The sequence below is a fragment of the Schistocerca gregaria genome, chromosome 4, assembly GCF_023897955.1.
Source record: "Schistocerca gregaria isolate iqSchGreg1 chromosome 4, iqSchGreg1.2, whole genome shotgun sequence".
NCBI lineage: Eukaryota > Metazoa > Arthropoda > Insecta > Orthoptera > Acrididae > Schistocerca > Schistocerca gregaria.
The window spans coordinates 414,308,015-414,334,282 of NC_064923.1; the positions used below are offsets into that span (position 1 = coordinate 414,308,015).

Below are 26,268 nucleotides of genomic sequence, written 5' to 3' on the forward strand. Positions count from 1 at the left end.
CGAGTGTAGTGTAAGCTGTCTCTTTAATGGACTTGTTGCATCTTCTAAGTGTCCTGCCAATGAAACGCAACCTTTGGCTCGCCTTCCCGACAATATTATCTATGTGGTCCTTCCAACTGAAGTTGTTCGTAATTTTAACACCCAGGTACTTAGTTGAATTGACAGCCTTGAGAATTGTACTATTTATCGAGTAATCGAATTCCAATGGATTTCTTTTCGAACTCATGTGGATCATCTCACACTTTTCGTTATTTAACGTCAACTGCCACCTGACACACCATACAGCAATCTTTTCTAAATCGCTTTGCAACTGATACTGGTCTTCGGATGACCTTACTAGACGGTAAATTACAGCATCATCTGCGAACAGTCTAAGAGAACTGCTCAGATTGTCACCCAGGTCATTTATATAGATCAGGAACAGTAGAGGTCCCAGGACGCTTCCCTGGGGAACACCTGATATCACTTCAGTTTTACTCGATGATTTGCCGTCTATTACTATGAACTGCGACCTTCCTGACAGGAAACCACGAATCCAGTCGCACAACTGAGACGATACCCCATAGCTCAGCAGCTTGATTAGAAGTCGCTTATGAGGAACGGTGTCAAAAGCTTTCCGGAAATCTAGAAATACGGAATCAACTTGAGATCCCCTGTCGATAGCGGCCATTACTTCGTGCGAATAAAGAGCTAGCTGCGTTGCACAAGAGCGATGTTTTCTGAAGCCATGCTGATTACGTGTCAATAGATCGTTCCCTTCGAGGTGATTCATAATGTTTGAATACAGTATATGCTCCAAAACCCTACTGCAAACCGACGTCAATGATATAGGTCTGTAGTTAAATGGATTACTCCTACTACCCTTCTTGAACACTGGTGCGACCTGCGCAATTTTCCAATCTGTAGGTACAGATCTATCGGTGAGCGAGCGGTTGTATACGAGTGCTAAGTAGGGAGCTATAGTATCAGCGTAATCTGAAAGGAACCTAATCGGTATACAATCTGGACCTGAAGACTTGCCCGTATCAAGCGATCTGAGTTGCTTCGCAACCCCTAAGGTATCTACTTCTAAGAAACTCATGCTAGCAGATGTTCGTGTTTCAAATTCTGGAATATTTCATTCGACTTCCCTGGTGAAGGAATTTCGGAAAACTGCATTCAATAACTCCGCTTTAGCGGCACAGTCGTCGATAACAGTACCATCGGCACTGCGCAATGCTGTGTATGCTGGTTCTTCTCTTAAACTTCTTGAACCACCCATGACTTCTTTTAAACACTTCTTTGGCCACTGATGATGCTGGCATTTTCTTAACGAGTTCAGAGAAAATCATTCTCACCTTCTCACAAATGATGTTCTTGTTTAATAGCTTTTCATTTATCCATATAAGGAGCAACCTTTTGACATTATCCAGAATACAAAACCCTTGTTTATTCTTGTCACTCCATTTGTAGCATCTCTCTCCTTAATCTTGTCCTTGTTCTTGGGGATGGTGCAATTAGTTGATGTAGACTGAATATATGTGTGTGCCAAATCAGCAATGCTCAAATCACATTCGCATTTTTCAATGATTTTACGTTTTATTTCTAAAATCATTTTACTTCTCTTATGGTCATCTTCTCATGGCTTTACCTGTGGGTACATTTCTACAAAGGTTATTAAAATCTGCACACAAAAAAACACTGTGTGAACACAAGTTTAGAAAAATGTGTAATCCAAGCTGCACTAAGATGGTAGTTGAAAGAAAGTTAAACCCAGACTGCAGTACGTCCTAAAGACACTGTTCATATACCGCTGCTGGCAATGAAAGGTGTTCATACTACTGAACGTTTCCCCCAACGCACACGAACAGCTGATTACATCACACGAAATTGTCATCACTCATTATGCAGAACACTGCTTGTTAACCAAGTCATTTTTTTCCTCATTATGCGAATTGCATGTTATGGTAGTGCTCATTAATTAAGGTTCCACTGTATATTCTTTTCTTAATTTCAAAAAGTATTACACAATCTCTGAAGGAACAAACCCCCAGGTATTGATGGAACACCAGCAAAACCCTTGTGAGTTCCAAGCCAAAGGGCAAGGCAAACTACACAAGCCCACAACTGAAATTTTTGAACTGGGAAAGCTCCACCTGAATATGAAAAAATATATAATTACTCCACTTATAAATAAGGCAACAGCAGACATATATGAAAATTATCTCTCAATAATTCATGCATCACATGCATCAAAAACACTCAAAGGAATACATTATCAGTGAATGGAAGGATAGTTGAAAGTAGATTAAGGGAGTGCCAGTCTGACTGTAGGAAGTGCAAAAGCTCTTGAGAAGCAATTTTAGCACTGCAGTTAGTAACAGAAAGCAGATCTGCAAAAAACTAAAAAACATTACACTGGATTCATAGATTTGTGGAAGAGAATACTTTTTCTTCCATTCTTAGGCAATGTGGTAGCAAATACACACACAGAAGGTTAATCCATTCTCTTTAAGCTACGCAGACTGGGATAATCTGCACTGATGGAATGGTGAGGTTAAATAATAAATGTTGTTAAGGCAGCATTGCTCACTGTCACCATTGATATTTAATTCATAGATGGAAAAGGCAGTGACGGAAGCAAGTGACCATCTTGATTTCGGAGTTGACTGTCACGAACAAAAATCCAGCGCAATTTGGTTTGCTGACAAAATGTCAGTAGTCGCTGAAAGCGAAGAGGAATTCAGTTTGGAGCACGGTAAAACAGAACATACACCAACTGAAGACTTTAACAACCACATAAAAAATTAAGATAATTGTATGAACAGTAGGTGAAAACAATGATAAAATATTCCTGTTGAATATATCTTCCAGACCACAGTTCGAGCACCATTACACTGTTGTGAGTCAGCAACCTTTTTCTCGTGGTGGACATGACATTGACAAGGATCAGAAAAGCAGAGAATGTAGCTGGAGGGCACAAAGTATATGCTGTATACAAAATTGTCAGTAAAATTCTGTTTGGTGCTGGCAAGAACAATCTAGAACAAGGCCATGACTATTTTATTGTACAGCATAACAATAATATAAAAAGGATATCCCTTTCATATTACTGTTATTCCATCTTGGACTTTCAATTCTAATGTAAAGTGTGTTATGTGACACTGTGTAATCAGAAAACATTGGGTTTTCTCATATTTCTTAGTTCAGTATACTTTGTGCCAACATAAATAGTTTTTTTAAAAAAAGTTGCATGTCAGCTGACATACAAGTTACTTTCACTTTTCCCTTTGCACAAAGCCACACTTTTATGAACAGTATGAAATTAACAGTTGACCTAACATGTTAATTGTGAAATAGGCTAGAGAACAACTGAAAGCAGTGGTGAAGCTGGTTATGTGTTCCAGGAGTTAACCAATGACTGAACAAATGTCTTTACCATCAACAGCAAGGCTGTACGGAAGGGAGCATACTTAATATGTCTTGCTGCTTTTCTCTTATTTATCTTGATCACATCTATATTTATAAAACAAATCTCTAATTTCATTAATAAGGCATGCAATCTCCTCTTCACATTCTTACGCATGAGTAATGAGCTACCTACACAATCATTATTGGTTACTCCACACCAACTCCTATTTTTTAATTCTCACAGGCAAAAACATTTCAAGAAGAAGCATGATCTAATCATCTAACAAGTTCTTACATTGACTACAACCACTGCTGTATGCATTGCCTGTTTATTTATAATGCCTTTGATCTGACAGTATATTTTCCTTGAGTACATCAACTTCCACAATCTGCCTTTTCAGGTGAAGAATGAGAAATTAAACTACTTGAATTAACAAAGAATGAGGTGGGGACTTAAATCATCCCATTCAAAGATTAAGTATTCACCATTATCTCCAGGAAAACCTATAATTTTTTTACTGAGTATTTTTTATTACTATATGTTTCACAGTTGTTGTGGCCCAGTGTCATGAAAGTTTGCTGGACGTTGCAACCATTAACTTCTTTTAGCAGCCTGAATCTGTAACCATAGAGAATTTGCTGCAGCACAGGCAAATTGTAAATCTTTGCTATTTATGTTTTTGGCTCATTCAGTTTAAAATGTTGGCAGCCACAGACACTATTTTTAGGCTTTCTTCCTTCCCGTTAAAGAGTGGAATGGACTCAAGGAATATGCTTGCCTCTCTAGATATATAATTGTCATCTTTGGTCAGAATATGCATGTTATCAAAAGGATGATATGATGACTGCCTACACCACAGCTAACAAGTCTTTGAATATTTCTGTCTGTAGTTTTTTCTTGGGCCCAAAATTGAGACAGAGAGACTGCTCACATTGTTTCTGAAGATAGCAATGGTTAGGTCCACGGGCACTTCCAGCGATACCTCTGTGAACAATGATGCTGTATCAGATCTGACTATTGGTGATCTGAGTTTTAGCTGCTTCATTTCATCTGTGAACTGTATGATGCAACAAATACAACTGCATCCTGTGAGACGAATTCATAAGTTAACATGCGAACTCTTGCAACAATGTCTTCCTCACTACACCACTAGACTGTTGCTTACAGCTATTGCTGCATCGACTGTGTCACATTAGTGCTGCCATCATTCTTATGTGCATCCACGAATGTTTGTTCTTAAGAGAGCCACTCAAGGAAGAGACAGACAATTTCACTCCAATTCCACCAAGAATTTGCTTAGTTTTATTTACAGATGTACAATTAGGTAAGTACAATAGATTAACTGTTGTTATTGCTCTGGTTATCGTCACGAAGAGTCACTGCATGACGTGCATAACACCTGGACACAAGAGTTGTTTTATGCCAGACACACGAATAAATATTTTAGATTTAAAAAGAGGAAACCAGACTTTTGAGAAATGATTAGTTTCCGGTAGAGGTTTGAAATACTGTGCATTTAGCCAGTGCCACAACTTAACAACTTTCAGATGGTAAGTATAATACAGCAACTAAAATAAAAGGATTTTAATCCCCGATGTGTAGTTATTGGCACAAAATGAGTTTTGAAATTTTCAGTTAATTTCATCCCAGCAGTCAACTTCACTCCATTTGATGGTATAAATGGTTACGTGTTAAAGTCATTTCATTTGATAGACTGCTATTTCGATTAGTATGAGTGTAGGGTTGATACCATCAACAATCTATAGAGCTACAGTGAAATAATTAAATTATATTCTCAGGAACCTTACTGTACCAGTTAGTTTACAATAAGGACAAAGACAGATAGTAAACTAGCCTCCACAGACGATCTACTTACAAGGAAAGGAAAATGCTCGGGCTATATATAAAAGATAAAAGCAAAGTAAAGGAATCAATATACACAAAAATGCTCAAAACCACTGCCACAGTCAGAAAATGACTTGTATAGACATATAACATAAAAGATAAAAACTGACACCAAAAATCAGGTTGCCAGAGGCCAGCTACAGACAAACAAGACCCAACTGCAATAATGGGCCTGCTCTTGTGAATGAGTATACACCAGTATTAGTAATCATCTCGTTTATACACATTAACTAGTTTAACGAGAATGAAGAAAGCTTTGAAACAAAACTTCTTTAGCACCATTAACCAAAAATTAAACAAAAAGGCTAATAAGTTGTAGCGACTCAATCTTCTACCTCAATTACAACAAGACTCTCACCTGAAACTAGCAGTTATGGTAGTTCAGTAACATCTACAGTACCATCATTGGCTACCCTGCTGGCAGTAGTGTGTTAAGCAAAATAACTACATGAGTACAAAAGCAAATTAACCATGAAAAAAAAAGGGAAAGACCATTCTTTCCATGTCATAAACACTATATCAACAACTGGTCTAACGGGAGCCTAAGTAGATGAAACTTAGCTGTTGCAGTGACAGGAGAATCAACTATGGTTTTTAATTCTGTAAAACGAAGAAACCTTTTATTGCATACATGACTGTTTTTGGAAAACTTAAAAGTTACATCATCTGATGTAAAAATAAAATCGCTTAACCATCAGACGTTATTCTCAGCCCCAATGCTTCAATGGAACATACATTCTGTGTCAAATGAGTAAAAAGAGGGGAACAAAGTCCATAGAAGAATGTTCCCCTGTGCTGACCGACCGAGAATACAAACTGGAAAACCAAGCAATTTTAGACATGTGGCCTAACAAAGGCAATGGCATACCACATCTAACAGGACCAAGTGTAGTAAAGCACTGTCAGGGTTCAAACAATTCCTTCGGTTTACAAAAGCTTTACCCAAATTTTTCCTCTCTGCTGCAGAACAACATGAGGAAAATCAAAACAAAAAATCTGCAAGGACATTTTAACAAAAGCATTTGCCTACACAATTTTAACAACAACAAAGAAATGGACACACATTTTGAGAAAGATTATTATTCCCCAGTACTGAACATGTTTTAAGATCAAAATCAACTACTGCAAAAAATCCTACCAGAAGTTCTACTAATATCCTCCCTTATTAAAACCCCCTTAACACATTCACTCTGTTGTGCTTTGTCCTGTAACACCATAACAGCAAGTCACTACTTTCCTGCTAAGATAAGTAATTAATCATATGCTGCCACTTTTTTCAGATAGGTTAAAATAAATGTAGTAACCAAAACACAACTATTACTTGTGTTTACAGGTAAACACAAAAGCTACTGGTGCTATATTTTGTTGAATTTTACACCAAGAAATCTTGCTGTGCTGCAAATCAATATAAAATTAAACTTAAAAAATCAGTGACTTGCAGAGGAATACCTTGGAAACATACAAGCGGAGAACACTTCCAAGATTTAAGTGGAAATCAGAAAAGAAAAACATACCACTATTTTTTACATAAATAAAATAAAATGCATATGGTGATGTATATAACCACAATCTTGTGTTTAGTTGACACTGTTTCCCTCACTGAACTGCCTACATACATTTTACATCCACTTACCTTTATCTATTTCTGGTACCACAACATTCAGTGTTATCACATATTCAAATGTGTCCAAAATTTCCTTAATTATCTCAAACAATCTTGAAGAAAAGTGAGGTTTTTCTGCATCATCCCCAGATGATACAGCAACAAAAATCTGTACAAAGAAATGACACTTCATATATAGAGTCTCCAGATATGGATTTACACTTGCTTTAATAAAAAAATAAAAAAAATATCTGTGATGTTTTACCTTATTAGTATTATGAAGGCCTTCGGACTGTAACGTAGCATCATCACTGCACAAGTACTGTGGGTGGCTATTACTCTTCTCTTGCAAGATGTACATCTTTTGGACATTTAGATTTAAGACCTTAGCAGCTGTGGCTTTGAATTCTCCTACAGTGTGGTAAATATTCCCTCGCACTGTGAAGGGGCCTTCAACATCTTCAGTACTGTGGGCGTTCATATTTATGAGAAATACTTTGAATGTTACACCTGTAAATAATTCACATTTTGTATTAGATTTGTTATCAATGTAAAATCTAAACTATTTACTAGGTTGCAACCTTTTTCAATTTTTTCAAGTACAGAAACCAGTGGTCCTTCACTTACAGTTTCATGTTCTCAGGAAATAGCTGTATTTTAAATCTTTTTACCTCATAAATGGCAATCTGTATTCACTAGATTATTATTTTGTCTTCACTAGCTTGTGAACTACTAATTAATTACTTCTCACTTTGTGATTTACTTAATCCTTCCCACAAAACAAACAAATTATGAACAGTGAGCACAAACTTTATAATCCAATAGGGGAAAATGATTATACTCAAAGTGATTTGTAGTAAAAGAATATTACTAGAACCTTTGGCTAGTCTCTACTTATTTTCAGGAGACAATACTGAAAGTACTATCAACAGACACATGCAAACACTTGTTCTAGCTTCCAGAATAGTTAGTTTCTTCCTTAGTGAGGGAGGAGGGAAAAGTTGGGAGACATCAAAAAGAAAGGGCAGCTCCTCCAAAATTTGAAACAAAAACTGTTTCTCATTAACATATGTTCTCAAGAAGAAATTTCAAGTGATTGTGCCACATTTTATTATCAGTTATTAAAAAAGAAACATCTTGAACTAAAATTATCTCATCAGACAAAGAAACAGCAGTGCTGTATGCTAGAATAGAAGTGACAAGGATCATCTACGTGTGGGTTCCATTCAAAAGAAATTTCGTTTGGTTGATCTGAATGTTGACTTCAAAGGCACAAAAAATAAGTTTCAGAATGACGTATAAGTCAATCTTATGGAATGGTGATGTTAAAAGCATGTGTTTTTGATCTTTCTTTCCTGAAGCCAGACAAAACTAACTTAGTTTCAGTGGTATCATCTTGCATGATTAGTCTTTAGATATTGGTAATCATTACCAATATCTAAAAGCTATTGCAAAAGAATTTGCAGCATAAAATTGCATTAAAAAAGTACCAAAAATCAGGTCAGAAAATAATATGACTTTTCATTTACAATAAAGATTGCGCAATTTTGAAGCATGTGTGCAAACTAAAAGGACGATTCACTCGAAGGGGAAAAACACACACAAAAATGACTGTTGGAGTCATTCCTAATTCTGAGTCACTTTTGTCTAAAATTGACTACACAAGTTTGTGACTTGCAGGACTGTCACATTTTGTATGTCTGTGGTGCACCAAAAATATAAATTTGGAAATCTGCATCAATATTTCATTATTTACAATAATTACACAAATGAGAAAATTAATGCCGACATGCTGGAAACCTTGTATTTATTTGTGTATGCTTCATCCCAACTTCGAAGAAACTTAATGGATAAAATATAACTTTTACTTCTCTACAGGTATTTAATTATATTACAATAGATTTTAGTCAGCAATTCAGTACTCACCCCACAATCAAATATAAGTGGCAACAAAAGAATGCTGCATCACACAGCAATATAATTCAGGGTTGTACACCAGACAGTTTCAAGCATAGAAACTATGTGGGAAATGAACATTTCATAACTGCATTATAATAATTTCTATTTGTCGGCAGTTGAAATTTAGCATGAAAATTTTAGCTGATGTTAACTACAGGTGGCAAAAAAAATGAGGGCAGATTTCAATACAAGTCTTACCATTCACTTGTGAGATATCAATGTGTCAGAAGCGAGATGTGAACCAGAGCTCTGCAAGCTACAGAATATGGAGTCTGTTCCACAAAAAGACACATATTCCGTAACAGATAACGTGCAAAAAGTCAAAACTGTGTGCCTGATTGGAAATCAAATCTGGATCCTTGCTTTTGTGGGCTGCAAACTACAAACACCACCACCTAAGCAATCATCACAGACTCAACGTTTCAAATTTTTCAAGCTTCTCAGTTCTGCTTCAAAACACAGGAGAGAAGCATTATTAGACTTACATCTCCATGCATGAGGGTATGGCAAGTCATTTGTGAATGAACCCACAATAGGTTGAAGCTTTGGTCAGGCTGCTATGGATGCTTGGATGATGCGACTCCAAGTACACTGCCTACAAAAGGCAGGGATCGAAATTCAAATTCTGATTAGACACACAGGTGTACCTGTGAGAATCAACCAATCATATTACAAAATTTATTCCAGATTGAAAATTCATTTGACGTCAGCTGTACTAGGTACAGATAAACGATCTATTAGTGACACATGAAAATTTTTGCCTCTCCGGGACTTGAACCCATATTTCCCACTTACTGCAAGTGGTGACTTTCACCACTTCGGCTTTCTGTGTGTGTTCCCTGGACCGATCCAAACGTCCCACATTATGTGATCTCTGCAGCAGGAAGAGACCAATGGTATTATTATTGTTTTTAGTTCGTCTATGAAAGTAATGCTTACTTTAGCCTAGACAGACTAGAAACGACAACAACAACGTTCGTGTCTCACCACCTGCGACATAGTCGCGTATATGAACATTTATCCAATATTGCCAAATGTTTTTATATCAGTCTTTGATCACAATATCAATTCTTCTGACGATGACCGGTTTCAGTCCGTAATGACCATCTTCGGATCTTTTTTACACCATGTCCTAAAGTGATAAGGCCATAATGCATCGTCAAAACATATAAATATAGTCAGCACAGCATCGTCACATAGATCTAAAATAAGGTGTAGAATAGGCCACATTGTCCACACAGTTATTACTGCAACTATTACAATTATGAGTTGCAATAATCAGTTTCGTACATGGTGTAAAAAAGATCTGAGGATGGTCATTATGGACTGAAACTGGTCATCGTCAAAAGAACTGATATTGTGATCAAAGATTGGAATAAAAAACATTTGACATTGGTCTCTCCCTGTTACATGAATTACGTAATGTGGGAGCATTAAGAGATGTAGACAGTGCAGCATACGGAGGTTTGGACTGCGGTGTGGGAAACATGCACGGATAGCAGAAGTGGTTAAGGTGAACAAGTTTCATAATATTTACTACAACTGTGGATCATCAGCAATTCTGTTTCTTCAAAAATGCAAAATAGAGAAATTTAGCATATACTCTGAATATACCAACAGAATTAACTCTCAAATGTTTCCTACGTATGGTCTGATGATCTAATATTCCGTAAGTAAACATCTGACAGTGAATCCATGTTACTGGCAACTTAAACAATACTTCACAAAATTGAACTTACTATGAGCCAGTCAGTCATTTACTGAAACAATATAATACATGCTTAATCGACCAATACAAATACCTGAGAAACATATGCTTTATGTTACCTGAATGATTTAGCTAAATAAAAATTTCAGAAGAAAAACAGACTAGACTGAGGGCAAACTATCACTTTTTTCCAGTGTGTCAGATGGAACCAGAGCAGGCAGGATACTCTTTAGAATGAAAACTGACTCTAAATACAATATATCTCCAATCTGTATGTCAGCTAGAATGCATATCAATCTTTCATATTCAACTGTATCACACCATATTAAATTACAACTCATCTGCGAAGTGTTCACTAAATTCATATCATGAATAAGATGGGGTGGTGGAAGCGGAGAGGGGGGGTGGGGGGGTAGGGGGGGGTGGATGCTGACAATCACCCTCACCTCCAGGTTGATAAATTTCAAATTCTTCATCCTCTTTCCTGTGCTGTAACAGGAGATCATACCGGCGACCACCCCGTAGATCCAGCACTTCACATAATGCTTTATCTTCCTGACCTTCAAAGCTACACTCTATGGTTTCTTGTGTTCTGTCGTAATTCACCAGGCGGCACCTTTCAAGTGGTACAAGCCCTTGAAGGGACAGAGCCTGTAAAGAATACCTCCATATAATCACAGAGTCAATAATTTTACGAGAATTTATTTTACAGAATCTGAGGAGGAAAAATCACTCTTACATGCACTGGAGAACAGTTAGTAGGGAGCAGATAGGCACATATGCTAGGGGGTGTTGACCAACATTCAGCTATCGAACAGGATTATTTTTCATACAAGAGGGAAAGAAGGAGTCAGAGATAAGTTGCCTATCAAGCAGATACATACTGTGAAGGTAGAGAATCACTATGTAAACAAATCTGGAAGAGGAAAATCACTACATGAACAAAACTATGCTTTTGGAAACATCTACAACCTTAGTAATAATCCAAGAAACTATTACTCCAGACAAAATTAAAATGTCTATAGCTACAATATACAGGCAAAACAAGATAAGTGTGAAATTATTCACTTATATTTAGAGAGGGAGGGAGAGAGAGAGAGAGAGAGAGAGAGAGAGAGAGAGAGAGAGAGAGTGAGAGAGAGAGAGAGAGAGAGAGAGAGTGCAATACATTACAGTTAACACAAACATTAAAATTCCCAATGTGATACCTTATGGGCAAGTTCCGTAGCTTGTCTCACAGTAGTTTTACTTGTGCAGTACACTTTATCATCAAGCAACTTATGGTTTATTGGATGATATGCATAAAATTTTAATTTGTAGTCCTCCAATTCTCTTTCTCGCCTTTTTCGGTCAAATTCTTCTCGTTCCTGTATCTTCTCCAGCAGTTTCTATGGGAGAGAAAAATAATAAAACAATATATATAAATATACTCAGGACAAGAATCAAATAAATTTCCACAGAAAGTAGTTTGGAAGGCATCATCACTAAATAAGATTATTATGTAGGAGCCATTGTAATTGCCCCTTTCCTTCCTGACATCCTACCGACTTATTCTCATACTCTTTTTGCCACAATGAATAGTGTTTATGAAAACAGAAACACTCTTCCCATGACACCTTACTGCACTCTTTATCACATTCACACCAGTGTGTACAAATAGTAGCTCACTAGGCCCTCCCATATGGTGGGAGGTACCACCAAAGGCTCACACTCTACTCTACAGTTATAGTGTATCCCGGTAATATAATAACGGATGATGGATTACCTCTCAGCCAGGCACAACAAACAGCTGCAAATGCAACTTTGTGTGACCCTTCAATGAGAGAGCTTTCTGAACCAATGAGATACAACATATTTTGTGATTAATTTATTGTAAAATAATTTTATACATTTTTAAAAGAATGGACTTATCCCAAGGTCAATATATTAAAATGGTACCCTAGGGCATTTGAATACAACCACCACCACCACAAGGTGATAAACAGGAAAAGCTGAGCTGTCAGATGAAGGAAAGAATGAATATGCACATCATCCCACAGTGAGAAACATGATTCACAGTGCCAGCCTGAACATGTTAAGTCTTGTTGAGCCTTTGCCCTCGGTCTCCAAAAGGTGGCTAGTTTATCTCCAAGTGGTCTGGACTTGACTCTTTGCAGTGTTGTCCATCTGTCCCTCATTATGGAGTGGCATCTGTCATTCCACCAGAGGACATGCTGCCTCTTAATCCTGCCTTGCAGTCTTTTGTGATGAATGTATCAGCAACATGGTGGATCACATTTTTGCTGTGATCTACACAGTTCTGGAAGCTGTCTGTGCTGAAAATTCAACAACGAGATACACACCATTCAATTCACTCTGCTCAGCAGCTATTTTGGTAGTTACTCTTTGTATGGAACACAAGTAAATTTGGAGTTATCACTTAAATGGACATTAGTACCTATTTCCCAGTGAGCATTATCCATGAGGGCAAGCATAACAAGCGGAAAGTATACCATAGAGAAAGACCATGTCATCAAGTTGCCAAGCAGACAGATGTTGACTGCACTTTTGTTTTAAATGATAACTTTTCCTAAATCACTGGAACTGATACTTGTGGAATGCTAGAGATGGTACACATTAAAACTTCCAAGCAGGTGGCACAGCCCACAAAACTCTTAACTCAAGTCTCAAAGCCACTCTGCCAAGTGGGCCATGTGGCAGATGGTAATACCAACCACATGGTGATCTTGAGCAACTCATGAAGAGGTTAATGGACTGGAGTGGGCAGCCACATCACCTTTTTGTCTAACACACTTGGGTCATGCTTGCTGTGAAAGACATAGCCTCTTTATAGGAGTGTTGGTGTCTTGCTGCACTACCACTCAGGTTGATGAGAAATTACACACTCCCTGCAATATGACTGAAATGGAATGCAATCAAACTACTGTCTATAGCTCTATGTTGTCTACAGAGTGGATGCATCCACTGCTTTCAGTTCAGTTAATAAATCAACTGCGCCCAAATTCCTGTAGCTGCAAAAATACATAAAACTGAAGTGGCAAGCTACCATAAATAATTACAGCCATTTATTTAATCATAGTCTTTGAACATTGTTTGCTGGTGCCTATTATAAGTTTAACTAGCATTTACATGAAAGGAAAATTTCTAAGTTCTGAGCACTGTCTGGTTTATGGACTGCTAATTGGCCTGACACTAGTGACTAGTCGCTTACAATCATTTCTCGATTGTTAACTAGTACACTTTGTAAATTTTCTATTGTCAACATATACGATATTCTTACACAGTATATTATTCGACAAGCTATTAATGTAGGCAGTTAACAGGAAAGGTCTGAGAAAAGAGCCTTGAAATATTTCTCATTTTACTGGGAGAACTCCCCCCCCATGAACCATGGACCTTGCCATTGGTGGGGAGGCTTGCGTGCCTCAGCGATACAGATAGCCGTACCGTAGGTTCAACCACAACGGAGGGGTATCTGTTGAGAGGCCAGACAAACGTGTGGTTCCTGAAGAAGGGCAGCAGCCTTTTCAGTAGTTGCAGGGGCAACAGTCTGGATGACTGACTGATCTGGCCTTGTAACAATAACCAAAACAGCCTTGCTGTGCTGGTACTGCGAACGGCTGAAAGCAAGGGGAAACTACGGCCGTAATTTTTCCCGAGGGCATGCAGCTCTACTGTATGATTAAATGATGATGGCGTCCTCTTGGGTAAAATATTCCGGAGGTAAAATAGTCCCCCATTCGGATCTCCGGGTGGGGACTACTCAAGAGGATGTCATTATCAGGAGAAAGAACAATGGCATTCTACGAATCGGAGCGTGGAATGTCAGATCCCTTAATCGGGCAGGTAGGTTAGAAAATTTATAAAGGGAAATGGATAGGTTAAAGATGGATATAGTGGGAATTAGTGAAGTTCGGTGGCAGGAGGAATAAGACTTTTGGTCAGGGTTATAAACATAAAATCAAATAGGGGTAATGCAGGAGTAGGTTTAATAATGAATAGGGAAATAGGAATGCGGGTAAGCTACTACAAACAGCATAGTGAAGGCATTATTGTGGCCAAGATAGATACGATGCCCACATCTACTACAGTAGTACAAGTTTATATGCCAACTAGCTCTGCAGATGACGAAGAAATGTATGATGAAAGAAAAGAAATTATTCAGATAGTGAAGGGAGATGAAAATTTAATAGTCACGGGTGGCTGGAATTCGGGTTTAGGAAAAGGGAGAGAAGGAAACATATCAGGTGAACATGGACTGGGGTAAAGAAATGAAAGAGGAAGCCGCCTGGTAGAATTTTGCACAGAGCACAACTTAATCATAGCTAACACTTGGTTCAAGAATCATAAAAGAAGGCTGTATACATGGAAGAAGCCTGGAGATACTGACAGGTTTCAGATAGATTATATAATGGTAAGACAGAGATTTAGGAACCAGGTTTTAAATTGTAAGACATTTCCAGGGGCAGATGTGGACTCTGACCACAATCTATTGGTTATGACTTGTTGTTTAAAACTGAAGAAACTGCAAAAACATGGGAATTTAAGAAGATGGGACCTGGATAAACTGAAAGAACCAGAGGTTGTACAGAGTTTCAGGGAGAGCATAAGGGAGAATTGACAGGAATTGGGGAAAGAAATACAGTAGAAGAAGAATGGGTAGCTTTGAGGGATGAAGTAGTGAAGGCAGCAGAGAATCAAGTAGGTAAAAAGACGAGGGCGAGTAGAAATCCTTGGGTAACAGAAAAAATACTGAATTTAATTGATGAAAGGAGAAAATATAAAAATGCAGTAAATGAAGCAGGCAAAAAGGAATACAGAAGTCTCAAAAATGAGATCGATAGGAAGTGCAAAATGGCTAAGCAGGGATGGCTAGAGAACAAATTTAAAGATGTAGAGGCTTATTTCACTAGGGATAAGATAGATACTGCCTACAGGAAAATTAAAGAGACCTTTGGAGATAAGAGAACCACTTGTACGAACATCAAGAGCTCAGATAGAAACCCAGTTCTAAGCAAAGAAGGGAAAGCAGAAAGGTGGAAGGAGTATATAGAGGGTCTATACAAGGGCGATGTACTTGAGGACAATATTATGGAAATGGAAGAGGATGTAGATGAAGATGAAATGGGAAATATGATACTGCGTGAAGAGTTTGACACAGCACTGAAAGACCTGAGTCGAAACAAGGCCCCCGGAGTAGACAACATTCCATTGGAACTACTGACGGCCTTGGGAGAGCCAGTCCTGACAAAACTCTACCATCTGGTGAGCAAGATGTATTAGACAGGCGAAGTACCCTCAGACTTCAAGAAGAATATAATAATTCCAATCCCAAAGTAAACAGGTGTTGACAGATGTGAAAATTACCGAACAATCAGTTTAATAAGCCACAGCTGCAAAATACTAACACAAATTCTTTACAGACAAATGGAAAAAGTAGTAGAATCCGACCTCGGGAAAGATCAGTTTGGATTCCGTAGAAATGTTGGAACACGTGAGGCAATACTGACCCTAAGACTTATCTTAGAAGCTAGATTAAGGAAGGGCAAACCTACGTTTCTAGCATTTGTAGACTTAGAGAAAGCTTTTGACAAAGTTGACTGGAATACTCTCTTTCAAATTCTGAAGGTGGCAGGGGTAAAAGACAGGGAGCGAAAGGCTATTTACAATTTGTACAGAAACCAGATGGCAGTTATAAGAGTCGAGGGGCATGAAAGGGAAGCAGTGGTTGGAAAGGGAGTGAGACAGGGTTGTAGCCTCTCCTCGATGTTATTCAATCTGTATATTAAGCAAGCACTGTAGGAAACAAAAGTTCGGAGTAGGTATTAAAATCCATGGAGAAGAAATCAAAACTTTGAGGTTCATCGATGACATTGTAATTCTGTCAGAGACAGCAAAGGACTTGGAAGAGCAGTTGAACGGAATGGATAGTGTCTTGAAAGGAGGATATAAGATGAACATCAACAAAAGCAAAACGAGGATAATGGAATGTAGTCGAATTAAGTCGGGTGATGCTGAGGGAATTAGATTAGGAAATGAGACAAAGTAGTAAAGGAGTTTTGCTATTTGGGGAGCAAAATAACTGATGATGGTCGAAGTAGAGAGGATATAAAATGTAGACTGGCAATGGCAAGGAAAGCGTTTCTGAAGAAGAGAAATTTGTTAACATCGAATACAGATTTATGTATCAGGAAGTCGTTTCTGAAAGTATTTGTATGGAGTGTAGCCATGTATGGAAGTGAAACATGGACGATAAATAGTTTGGACAAGAAGAGAATAGAAGCTTTCAAAATGTGGTGTTACAGAAGAATGCGGAAGATTAGATGGGTAGATCACGTAACTAATGATGAGGTATTGAATAGAATCAGGGAGAAGAGAAATTTGTGGCAAAACTTGACTAGAAGAAGAGATCAGTTGGTAGAGCATCTTCTGAGACATGAAGGGATCACCAATTTAGTATTGGAGGGCAGCGTGGAGGGTAAAAATCATAGAGGGAGACCAAGAGATGAATACACTAGGCAGAATCAGAAGGATGTAGGTTGCAGTGGGTACTGGGAGATGAAGAAGCTTGCAGAGGATAGAGTAGCATGGAGAGCTGCATCAAAACAGTCTCAGGACTGAAGACCACAACAACAACAACAACAACAACAACACTGGGAGAACTACTGAACTCTACCTACCTGCATATACAAGCTGTAAACTATTGCTTGAACAACATTTCTATAAAGTGAAACATTTATGTTCAGTGCAACAGTATTCTAACATCTTTATTATTATGGCATGTGACACTGAGTTAAACACTTCGCTTAAATTAGTAAGGTGTGAAATAAGTATCACAGACATAGATAGTTTTTTTCTATTCCCTTTATAAACGTTATTTACCAAAGCTTCAATCACTTTTACAGTTGATAAATGATATCAGAATCCAAAATGTCATTCACTTACAACTTTGTTGTTTTCAAAGTAGTTCTATATTTGTTTATGTACACAATTTTCAATAATCTTGGGATGTGGCTGGTGCTACTGAAATGGTTTGATAGTTACCTGAGGTGTTTTCACCTTTTTCTCTACATAGGCAATGTACCTGCCAGCTTCTGGGGAAACTCCTACATCTACTACTCTCTTTGACAGTAAGAGAAATGGTCTCTCTTTATTTTCTCTGTTACACGTTTTGTGATGAAGTTAATGAGTCCAAAATAGTTATCTGTTTTGGTACTGCTAGCTTGTTTATTGATTTGTAAATGTCATTTCAAGTGATTAAGGTCCAAGAAAATTTCTCACTTCTCGTCTGCTTTGCATGAGTAAGCAGAGCTTCTCCATCTAAAGCTGAATTACTGGGTAGTCTTGGTGCTGGCACTATTTACAAAATATTCACAGACATTATCACAATCAACAGGGATGCCGATTTCTTTACTGATATTATTAATTTCCCTATTAATGACATTCCAGACTGCATTATATTTATTTTTACCATTTTAATACACACTCTTCATCTGCAATACACTTTCCATTTTTTTAAATTTTGGATCTGTACAATTTTCTTATATATATGTAATTTTCATTGTCCATATCAGTTTAACGAGATTTATATTTCAGAATGATTAGTAGTAGCCTTATTTTGTTAAGTCGCACAGCGCACATGCCAGAGGGTATCTTGTATCACTAATGGTAATTTCCTTTCTTGGTCTACAAGCAAATGAAGTGATGGAAGAGCACTTGTCTACATGTCTCCACATGAGCCCTAATCTCTTTACTCTTATCTTCGTGGTCCTTATGCGGAATGTACATTGGCAGCAGTAGAACTGAAGCATCTCCTAATACCTGTTGTCGGACCTACCTGTAACAAATCTAACAGCTTGCCTCTGAATTGCTTCAATGTCTTCCTTTAATCTGACCTAGTGCGGATCTCAAACATTCAAACAGTACTCAAAAATGGGGCGCACTAGCAGCCTATATGAGGTCTCCTTTACAGTAGAAGCACACTTTCCTAAAATTGTCTCCCTAAACCAAAGCCTACCATTCGTCTTACCTACTGCAATCCTTACATGTTCATTCCATTTCATATTGCTTTGCAACATTATGCGTAGATATTTATCCGATGTGACTGTGTCAAGCAGCATGCTACTAATGCTGTACTCGAACACTGTGGGTTTGTTTTTCCTACTCATCTGGATTAACTTACATTTTTTTTACATTTAGACTGAGCTGTCATTCATCATACCAACTAGAAATTTTGTCCAAGTCCTCTTGTAGCCTCCTACAGTCACTCAATGACCACACCTTCCCTCACACCAAAGCATCATCAGCAAAAAGCCCGCAGACTGCTGCTTATCTTGTCCACATGATCATTTATGTATGCAGAAAGTAACAGTAATACTATCACACTTCCCTGGGGCACTCCTAACAACAGCCTAGTCTATATGTCCGGAGCTCGTGGTCTAATGGCTAGCATTGCTGCCCCTGCATCACAGGTTCCTGGGTTAGATTCCCGGCCAGGTTGGGGATTTTCTCTGCCTGGTGACTGGGTGTTTGCGTTGTCCTCATCATTTCATCACCACCACCAGTTGTGATAGTGACTAGACTGGACTGGGTAAAAAATTGGAGTTTGGAAAAAAAAAATTGAGACTTTATACAGGTGCTGATGACCCCGCAGTTCAGCACCCCACAAACCAATCATCATCAAACCCTAGTCTATGATGGAACACTCGCTGTCAAGGGCAACATACTGGGTTCTGTTACTTCGAGCCACTTTCATACCTGGAAACCGATTCTGTATGCTTGTCTAGGAATACGGAATCTGCCTGTTGCCCTTCATCCATGGTTCGCAGGATCTTATGTGAGAAAAGGATAAGTTGTGTTTTGCACAAGCGATTACTTCAAAAACTGTGCTGATGTGCAGATAGAAGCCCTTCCTTCTCAAAAGTAAATTATTATATTTCAAATGAGAATACGTTCAAGGATTCTGCAGGTCTGTTCTTTTATCCTTCTCATATATAAGTCACCTGCACTTTTTTCCAGACATTTCAGACTTTGAGCTACGTGAGCGATTCACAGTAAAATCAAGCTGAATATGGCGCCAATGCAGTAGAGTACTCGCGATAAAACCAAACTGGGATTCCATCAGAAACTGACAACTTACCTGCTTTCAATTCTTTCAGCTGTTTCTCTACTCCAGGGATCCTTATTATTATGCCCTAAGGGAGTCTGTGCGATGGTCAAACAATGGTGTGGCTGAACATTTTTCCTGCACGAATGATTTCTTAAATGCGAAATTTAAAACTTTGTCTTAACTTTTGCTATCTTTTACTGTCATCCCAGACTGGTCAATGAGTGACTGTATAGAAGCCTTAGACCCACTTAGCAATTTTATGCAGGATCAGAATGTTCTCAGTAGAGCTATTGCTAAGGTAGTATTAAAGCAGTTGTTTGCAAGCTTTGCACATCAATCTTTCTACAGATGCATGAATTTCTATTAACTTTTGTCTCAGCATTTTTCCATCCTTAATCCACTTATTTGGCATATACTTCTCCAGAATATTAGTGGCAATCCATTTAAACTTTACCCTTAATTCCTGTACATCCATCATACTGGAACTCAATGATGTCAGTTCATTTTCTCAGTGGGTTACTAACAATTGTCTATCGACTCTTTCTAGCATAAATACTCTCCTACCTTGATTGATTTATCAACTTTAGTAACCACTAGGACGACGTCATGGTCACTAATCCATGCATGAAGTATACTTGATGCTGTCGATTAGGTAGGATGAAATGGTGATGTACACCGTCAACGCATTTATTTCTATTGATGTCATGCAAGGACTGCCCAATGACGCAGATGATGTCTTCTCTTGTGCAGTAGTGCATGTCACTCAAAGGTTCCTTCAGTTTGGTGAACAAGTCATAATCACATGAACTCGCATCAGGTGATTACAGTGGATATTATAGTACCTCCCACCCAGACATATACAGGAGCTCCCTCAACGTGTTCGCTGTGTGGCATCGTGCAGTGTCATGAAGGTGATGAGATGCTGTGCCAGAAGGTGCCATATTCTTCTCAGGGATGAATGTAGGTGATATTGCAATAAATTGTAGTAGTAGGCTGCAGTGACAGTCTGCCATGCAATCAACGTGATGCAGAATTAACCGATGGATATTATACGCCACAAAACCATCACTTTGGTACCAGATGTCCTCGTGGTGCGCATTCTGTGGGCGAGGAGGACCAGGATGTTTCCCTTCTTTGGATGGCCACTTTGATCATGATTTGTGCGACCGACCACCAATATCGCCAATGGTGACAATCCTCACCCTCCCTGCAATAGCAATTGAGTAATTCCTCTGCAAGTGCATAACAATGCCACTGTTGCAACTCAGCCATTGCAAACGGTATCCAACATGCTGTAATTTTGTGGAACCCAACAATACCATGCAAAATGTGGTACACACCTACTTCTGCAGTTAACTCGTGCACAGTCCACTGGCGATTCACATCCAGCAGGGAGGTAACGGGCTCAATTGTCATGTTATGCATGGAGGGTCATCCCAAATGGGGCTGATACTGAACAATGTCCCTGCCATCCCAAAACACTTTCACCAATATCGGTACTGTAAGATATGGCAATGCTGCATCACCACAACACGCCTCACGCAGTCCCTGAAAACTGTTGTACGCTCCAACCGTGTGCCACTTCAACCTTGGTCCATGGAAATAGTTCGACATAGTTCATGTTTCCTAAACAAACTGCTAGTGCACTTCAGCTGGCCTCCCATACTTTCAGACAGTACATGCTGGAGCTGCCTCACACACACCCAGCACTGCTCGCTGCAGTACTTTAACTGACCACCTATTCGCTACAACAGCGCGCATGCCTCATGACGCACAGCCGTCATAGTAAGACAGTGTTGTCAATACTTTTAGCCACTACTATCATTATATCTTTTGGGTACAGTGGGGTACATCTTTTCTACTATTCGCTGAATCTGTCAGGAAAATATGAAGTTTGGAAGCCATTGTGGAGAATGTAAAACTTATTTCCTTGCATTAGCATTGATATCTATTGCAGCCTTGACTCTACATTCGTGCAGCAATGTTGGTTTTAAGAACAAATTTCTTCAGGGCTATGGTAAGCAGGTCATAATCTCAGTATGCTGAACAGCCTGCACAATTAGAGATTGCACTGTTTACATCATTAAGTTGCTGAACTCTCTATTCTTCCACATGGATATGGCATTCTTTGCTCCACATGGGACAATCACTGTTGTAGTTAATGCACTTTGATGGATGTGCATGTAGTGATTCTGTTTCGTATTTGTCGGTCATTATCGATCACTGGCGTATTAATCTCTACATACAAACCTCTTGCATTTGACATGCCTCGTTGGGGGTGGTATAATGGGTCAAACATTAAGCCAATCTGTAAGTGTTAAGTAATACAGTAATGACAGATGTTAATATGAATGCTGTTATCTTTTCCATTTTATCATTTATTTCCTTCACAATATTTTGTATGTCTGTGACAGTCCCACCTGGCTATACCTTCTACAAAACTTTGAAATCTATGTCACTAATATGATGGCAGCTGACAAAGCTCTTACAGCAGCTGAGTATATTGGGAAGCTCACAAAAGATAGGACAATCACAAAGTTACTTTGCTGTTAGTAATTTTGCTGCCTACTGCGCTGCAGCAGTCTGGCAGAAATCTGCCATCTCACAGTTTTTTTGCACAGCTGTCTAGTTATTCTCTGAATATAAACAGGGGTTAATGTTCTCAAAGGCACATTGTTTCGTCTTAACAACAACAACAACAAATTAATTTTGTTAATGGTGTTTTCTTGTGTTTGATTTTATTTTGAGACTGATCTGGAGAACTTTCATCTCTAATTTCTTGGCAGGTTGTGAGCTAAGACTGCCTTGTGAAAGTACAAACTATTGGTAAAATTGGGAAGCTGATTTTTAGTTTCCATGAGCAGTTAGGAAAATACATGTCAATTCAGGCAGAACCCCTACACACCACAGCAATCCTAACTAACTGTGTTGTGAAAGGCCACCCATGCTGCCTGTCACTGACTGTTTCACCCCCTTCAATACCTAATCTGTTTAGGCAGGTGTTTCTCACAGTGTGTTATACAACCTGCACAATCAAAGCATTTACCTATAATACACATCCTTCATTGTTGCATCAAACACTGGACAATGATGCCATCTCAGAAGTTACAGTTACAAAGGTTTGGCAGTGCCAACAGCTCTAGCTATGAATTCCTGATTTTCCAAATCAATATCCCATCTAGACTTATTGAGATGCTCACCATTTGGCACAGCACCGGGGCCCCTCACAGCTTATTGAATCCTACACACATGATAGGAATTACTATTTAAAATTTAGCGACATGCCACTGGCGGGAAATTATCAGCACATTTCAAAATCAGTGATTTTAATTGTTCAATACCTAGGAAGGAAAGCTGCTACTCACCATATAGCAGAGATGCTGAGTCGCAATAGGCACAACAAAAATATTCACACAATTATAGCTTTCGGCCAATAAGGCCTTTGTCAGCAGTAGACAAGAGCGCCCACGCACCCACACCCGCAAACACAACTTGCACACATATCTGCAGTCTCAGAGAGCTGAAACTACACTGCAAGTAGTTGGGAGTTGCGACTGGGTGGTGGTAAGGTGGGGGGTGGGGGTAAGGAGGGGGCTGGGGTGGGGAGGGATAGCATGGTTGGAGTGGCAGACAATGAAGTGTTGCATTTTAGACGGAGGGCAGGAGAGAAGGTGCAGAGGAGGGAGGGAATAAGTAGCGGGAAGGAGAGAAATTATAAGACTGGGTGTGGCGGTGAAATGATAGCTGTGTAGTGCTGGAATGGGAACAGGGAGGGAGCTGGATGGGTGAGGACAGTGACTAACAAAGGTTGAGGCCAGGAGGGTTACGGGAACGTAGGATGTATCGCAGGGAAAATTCCCAACTGCGCAATTCAGAAAGGCTGGTGTTTGTGGGAAGGATCCATATGGCACAGGCTCTGAAGTAGTCATTAGGATCAGGGATATCATGTTTGGCAATATGTTCACCAACAGGGTGGTCCACTTGTTTTTTGACCACAGTTTGTCGGTGGCCATTCATGCAGACAAGCAGCTTGTTTGTGGTCATGCCTACATAGAATGCAGCACAGTGGTTGCAGCTTAGCTTGTAAATCACATGACTGATTTCACAGGTAGCCCTGCCTTTGATGGGATAGGTGATGTTAGTGACCAGACTGGAGTAGGTGGTGATAGGAGGATGTATGGGACAAGTCTTGCATCTAGGTCTATTAAAGGGTATGAGCCATGAGGTGAAGGATTGGGAGCAGGGGTTGTGTAATCATGGACGAGTATATTGTGTAGGTTCGGTGGGCGGCGGAATACCACGGTTGGAGGGGTGGGAAGGATAGTGGTCAGGACATTCCTCATTTCAGGGCACGACGAGAGGTAATCAAAACCCTTTCCGCTACTTATCCCCTCCCTCCTCCGCACCTTCTCTCCTGCCCTCCGTCTAAAATGCACACGAAGTTGGTATGGTCTCTGGTCACTTGACAACACTTTTGGAATGATGTGAATTTAGGCTTTCCCAGTGTATGCTGTCGAAAATCCGCAACATTTCAATGAGTGGCATTCTCATCATCTTCTGGCGAAGACGAAGCTACCCGGATGGAAGCCCAAGAAGATTTCTTCAACTTTTGGTAAGAATTTTCCAGACACTCAACACATCTTCAGGTCTTCAGTTAAAATTGACTGAAAACTGCATAGAAACTTAAATTAAGTTCATCAGCCATCTCCTAATTGTAAGTCTACAATCAGACCGCACTAAGTTGCGAACTTTCACAACATTTTCACCTATTTTTGAGGTGGAAGGACGGCCAGACCGTGGTTCATCTTAAAATGATTCATGGCTATTAAAAATATTATCTCCAAAAGCTGTTTGTAATAGATCGTAAATCTCAGAAGCTGATTTCCCGGTTTTAAAACAAAATTCCACACAAACTCATTGCTCCATTTTTACGTTCCATTTTCACGCAGACAGAATCCAGCAACAAGCCCGAACAGACCCGCACTCAACCACCTGCCACAACAAACTGAATAAAGGAAACGCAGTTTCCTGTCAGAGGGCATTCACAGACAAGGTAATGACTCGCCCCCACCCTCCATGTACCTGCTTGACAAACCAGTAAGCAGTAGCAGATCCATTCTTAGAACTTTCCAATCATATCTCATATTTATCAATCCATCTTCCCTGAAATAACTACAATCAGCTTCCATTATCTTATCTAAATAAGACAAGGCATTTGACCATAACATGCTTTAACAATTCACACTTATCTAGTTTGAAGAGATACACTTCGTGTCAATTAACACTATAAGGACCATCTACATTATCATCTATCTGTTGGTCTTTGCATCCACAGATGTCGGTCCAAAATTGTATAATTTGAAACACTGGATGGAGTTTATGACATACGACTTTCCATTGCAACAAAAATCCAATCATGATCTGACCAGAAAGTGTAAATAAGCTAAGATGAAGGTCAATACAGCTGATTCCCCAAGTCTACTGCTGATTGGTTTCATTATGTTACACGATTTCATTACGCCAGTTCAAGCTGAACTTTTGGTATCTCATCCATGAAGATGACCATATCATTTAAATTAAAGTAGTGATTGAGTTCCATTGTAAATTTATCTCCCATAGTTCCTTTGTAAGTACATTTAACTACAAGGCGTACAATTTTGCTTCCGCAGTTTACTGATAGGTGGCGACAACAGTAAGTAGCAGTCGAAAGAAACAGATCACAGACATCAGGCAGTTAACTTGGACCTCGGTCAACATAACCTCCTTCAAACATAGTCCATTTGTATCTGCATCATAAAGTTGTTCTTGATTGAAAATGTCAGTTTACAAGCCTAATTCTTGTCATTTGCGGAAAGTGTTAATGTTTTGTTTAAATATGATGAAAACAGAGGCTGAGTCTCACCAAATGCTCTCAAGTACATATGGTAAGGACGCTAGTAGTGCAATGACACGTCTTGAGTGGTTTTAACGCTTCAAGAATGGTGATTTCAACATCATAGACTGGCATACTGGTGGGCGAGAGTGTTTTCGAAGATACAGAATTGGAGATATTGCTGAGTGAAGACTCATATCAAACTCAAGAAGAAATGGCGTGATTGGTGGGAGTGACACAGCAAGCCATTTCAAAATGTCTCTAGGCTATGGACATGATTCAGAAAGAAGGAACTTTGGTCCCATGTGAGCTGAAACCAAGAGACATTGAACGGCATTTGTGTGTTTGTGAACAGTTGCTTCAGAGGCAAAAACTGAAGGGATTTCTGCATCACATTGTGCTGGGAACGAAAAATGGATTCATTATAATAACCCTAAACACAAAAAAATCATGGGGATATCCCGGCCATGCTTCCATATCGATGGCCAAATTGAATAATCATAGCTCCAAGATCATGCTCTGCATTTGGTGGGACCAGCTCAGCATCGTGTACTATGAGATGTTAAAACCAAGTGAAACAATCACAGGAGCTCATTATCAAATGCAATTAATGTGTTTGAGTAGAGCATTAAAAGACAAATGGCCACAATACAGCGAGAGGCACGATAAAGTGATTTGCAGCACGACAACGTTCAACCCCACATTGCAAAAGAGGTCAAAA

General features: G+C 39.1%; 1 protein-coding gene across 14 annotated transcripts in view; it reads right to left on the reverse strand.

Annotated features, from left to right (window-relative positions):
• The window catches only part of LOC126366003 (ubiquitin carboxyl-terminal hydrolase 47), a 150,179-nt gene that overhangs the window by 43,859 nt on the left and 80,052 nt on the right, over positions 1–26,268 (reverse strand). For all 14 annotated transcript variants that reach the window (XM_050008847.1, XM_050008846.1, XM_050008840.1 and 11 more), the window contains 4 exons: positions 11,775–11,954; positions 11,013–11,217; positions 7,165–7,409; positions 6,930–7,068 (listed from right to left, as the gene is read on the reverse strand). In XM_050008847.1, coding sequence (XP_049864804.1) covers positions 6,930–7,068; positions 7,165–7,409; positions 11,013–11,217; positions 11,775–11,954 — 769 coding nt within the window. The remainder of the gene's footprint in view (positions 1–6,929; positions 7,069–7,164; positions 7,410–11,012; positions 11,218–11,774; positions 11,955–26,268) is intronic.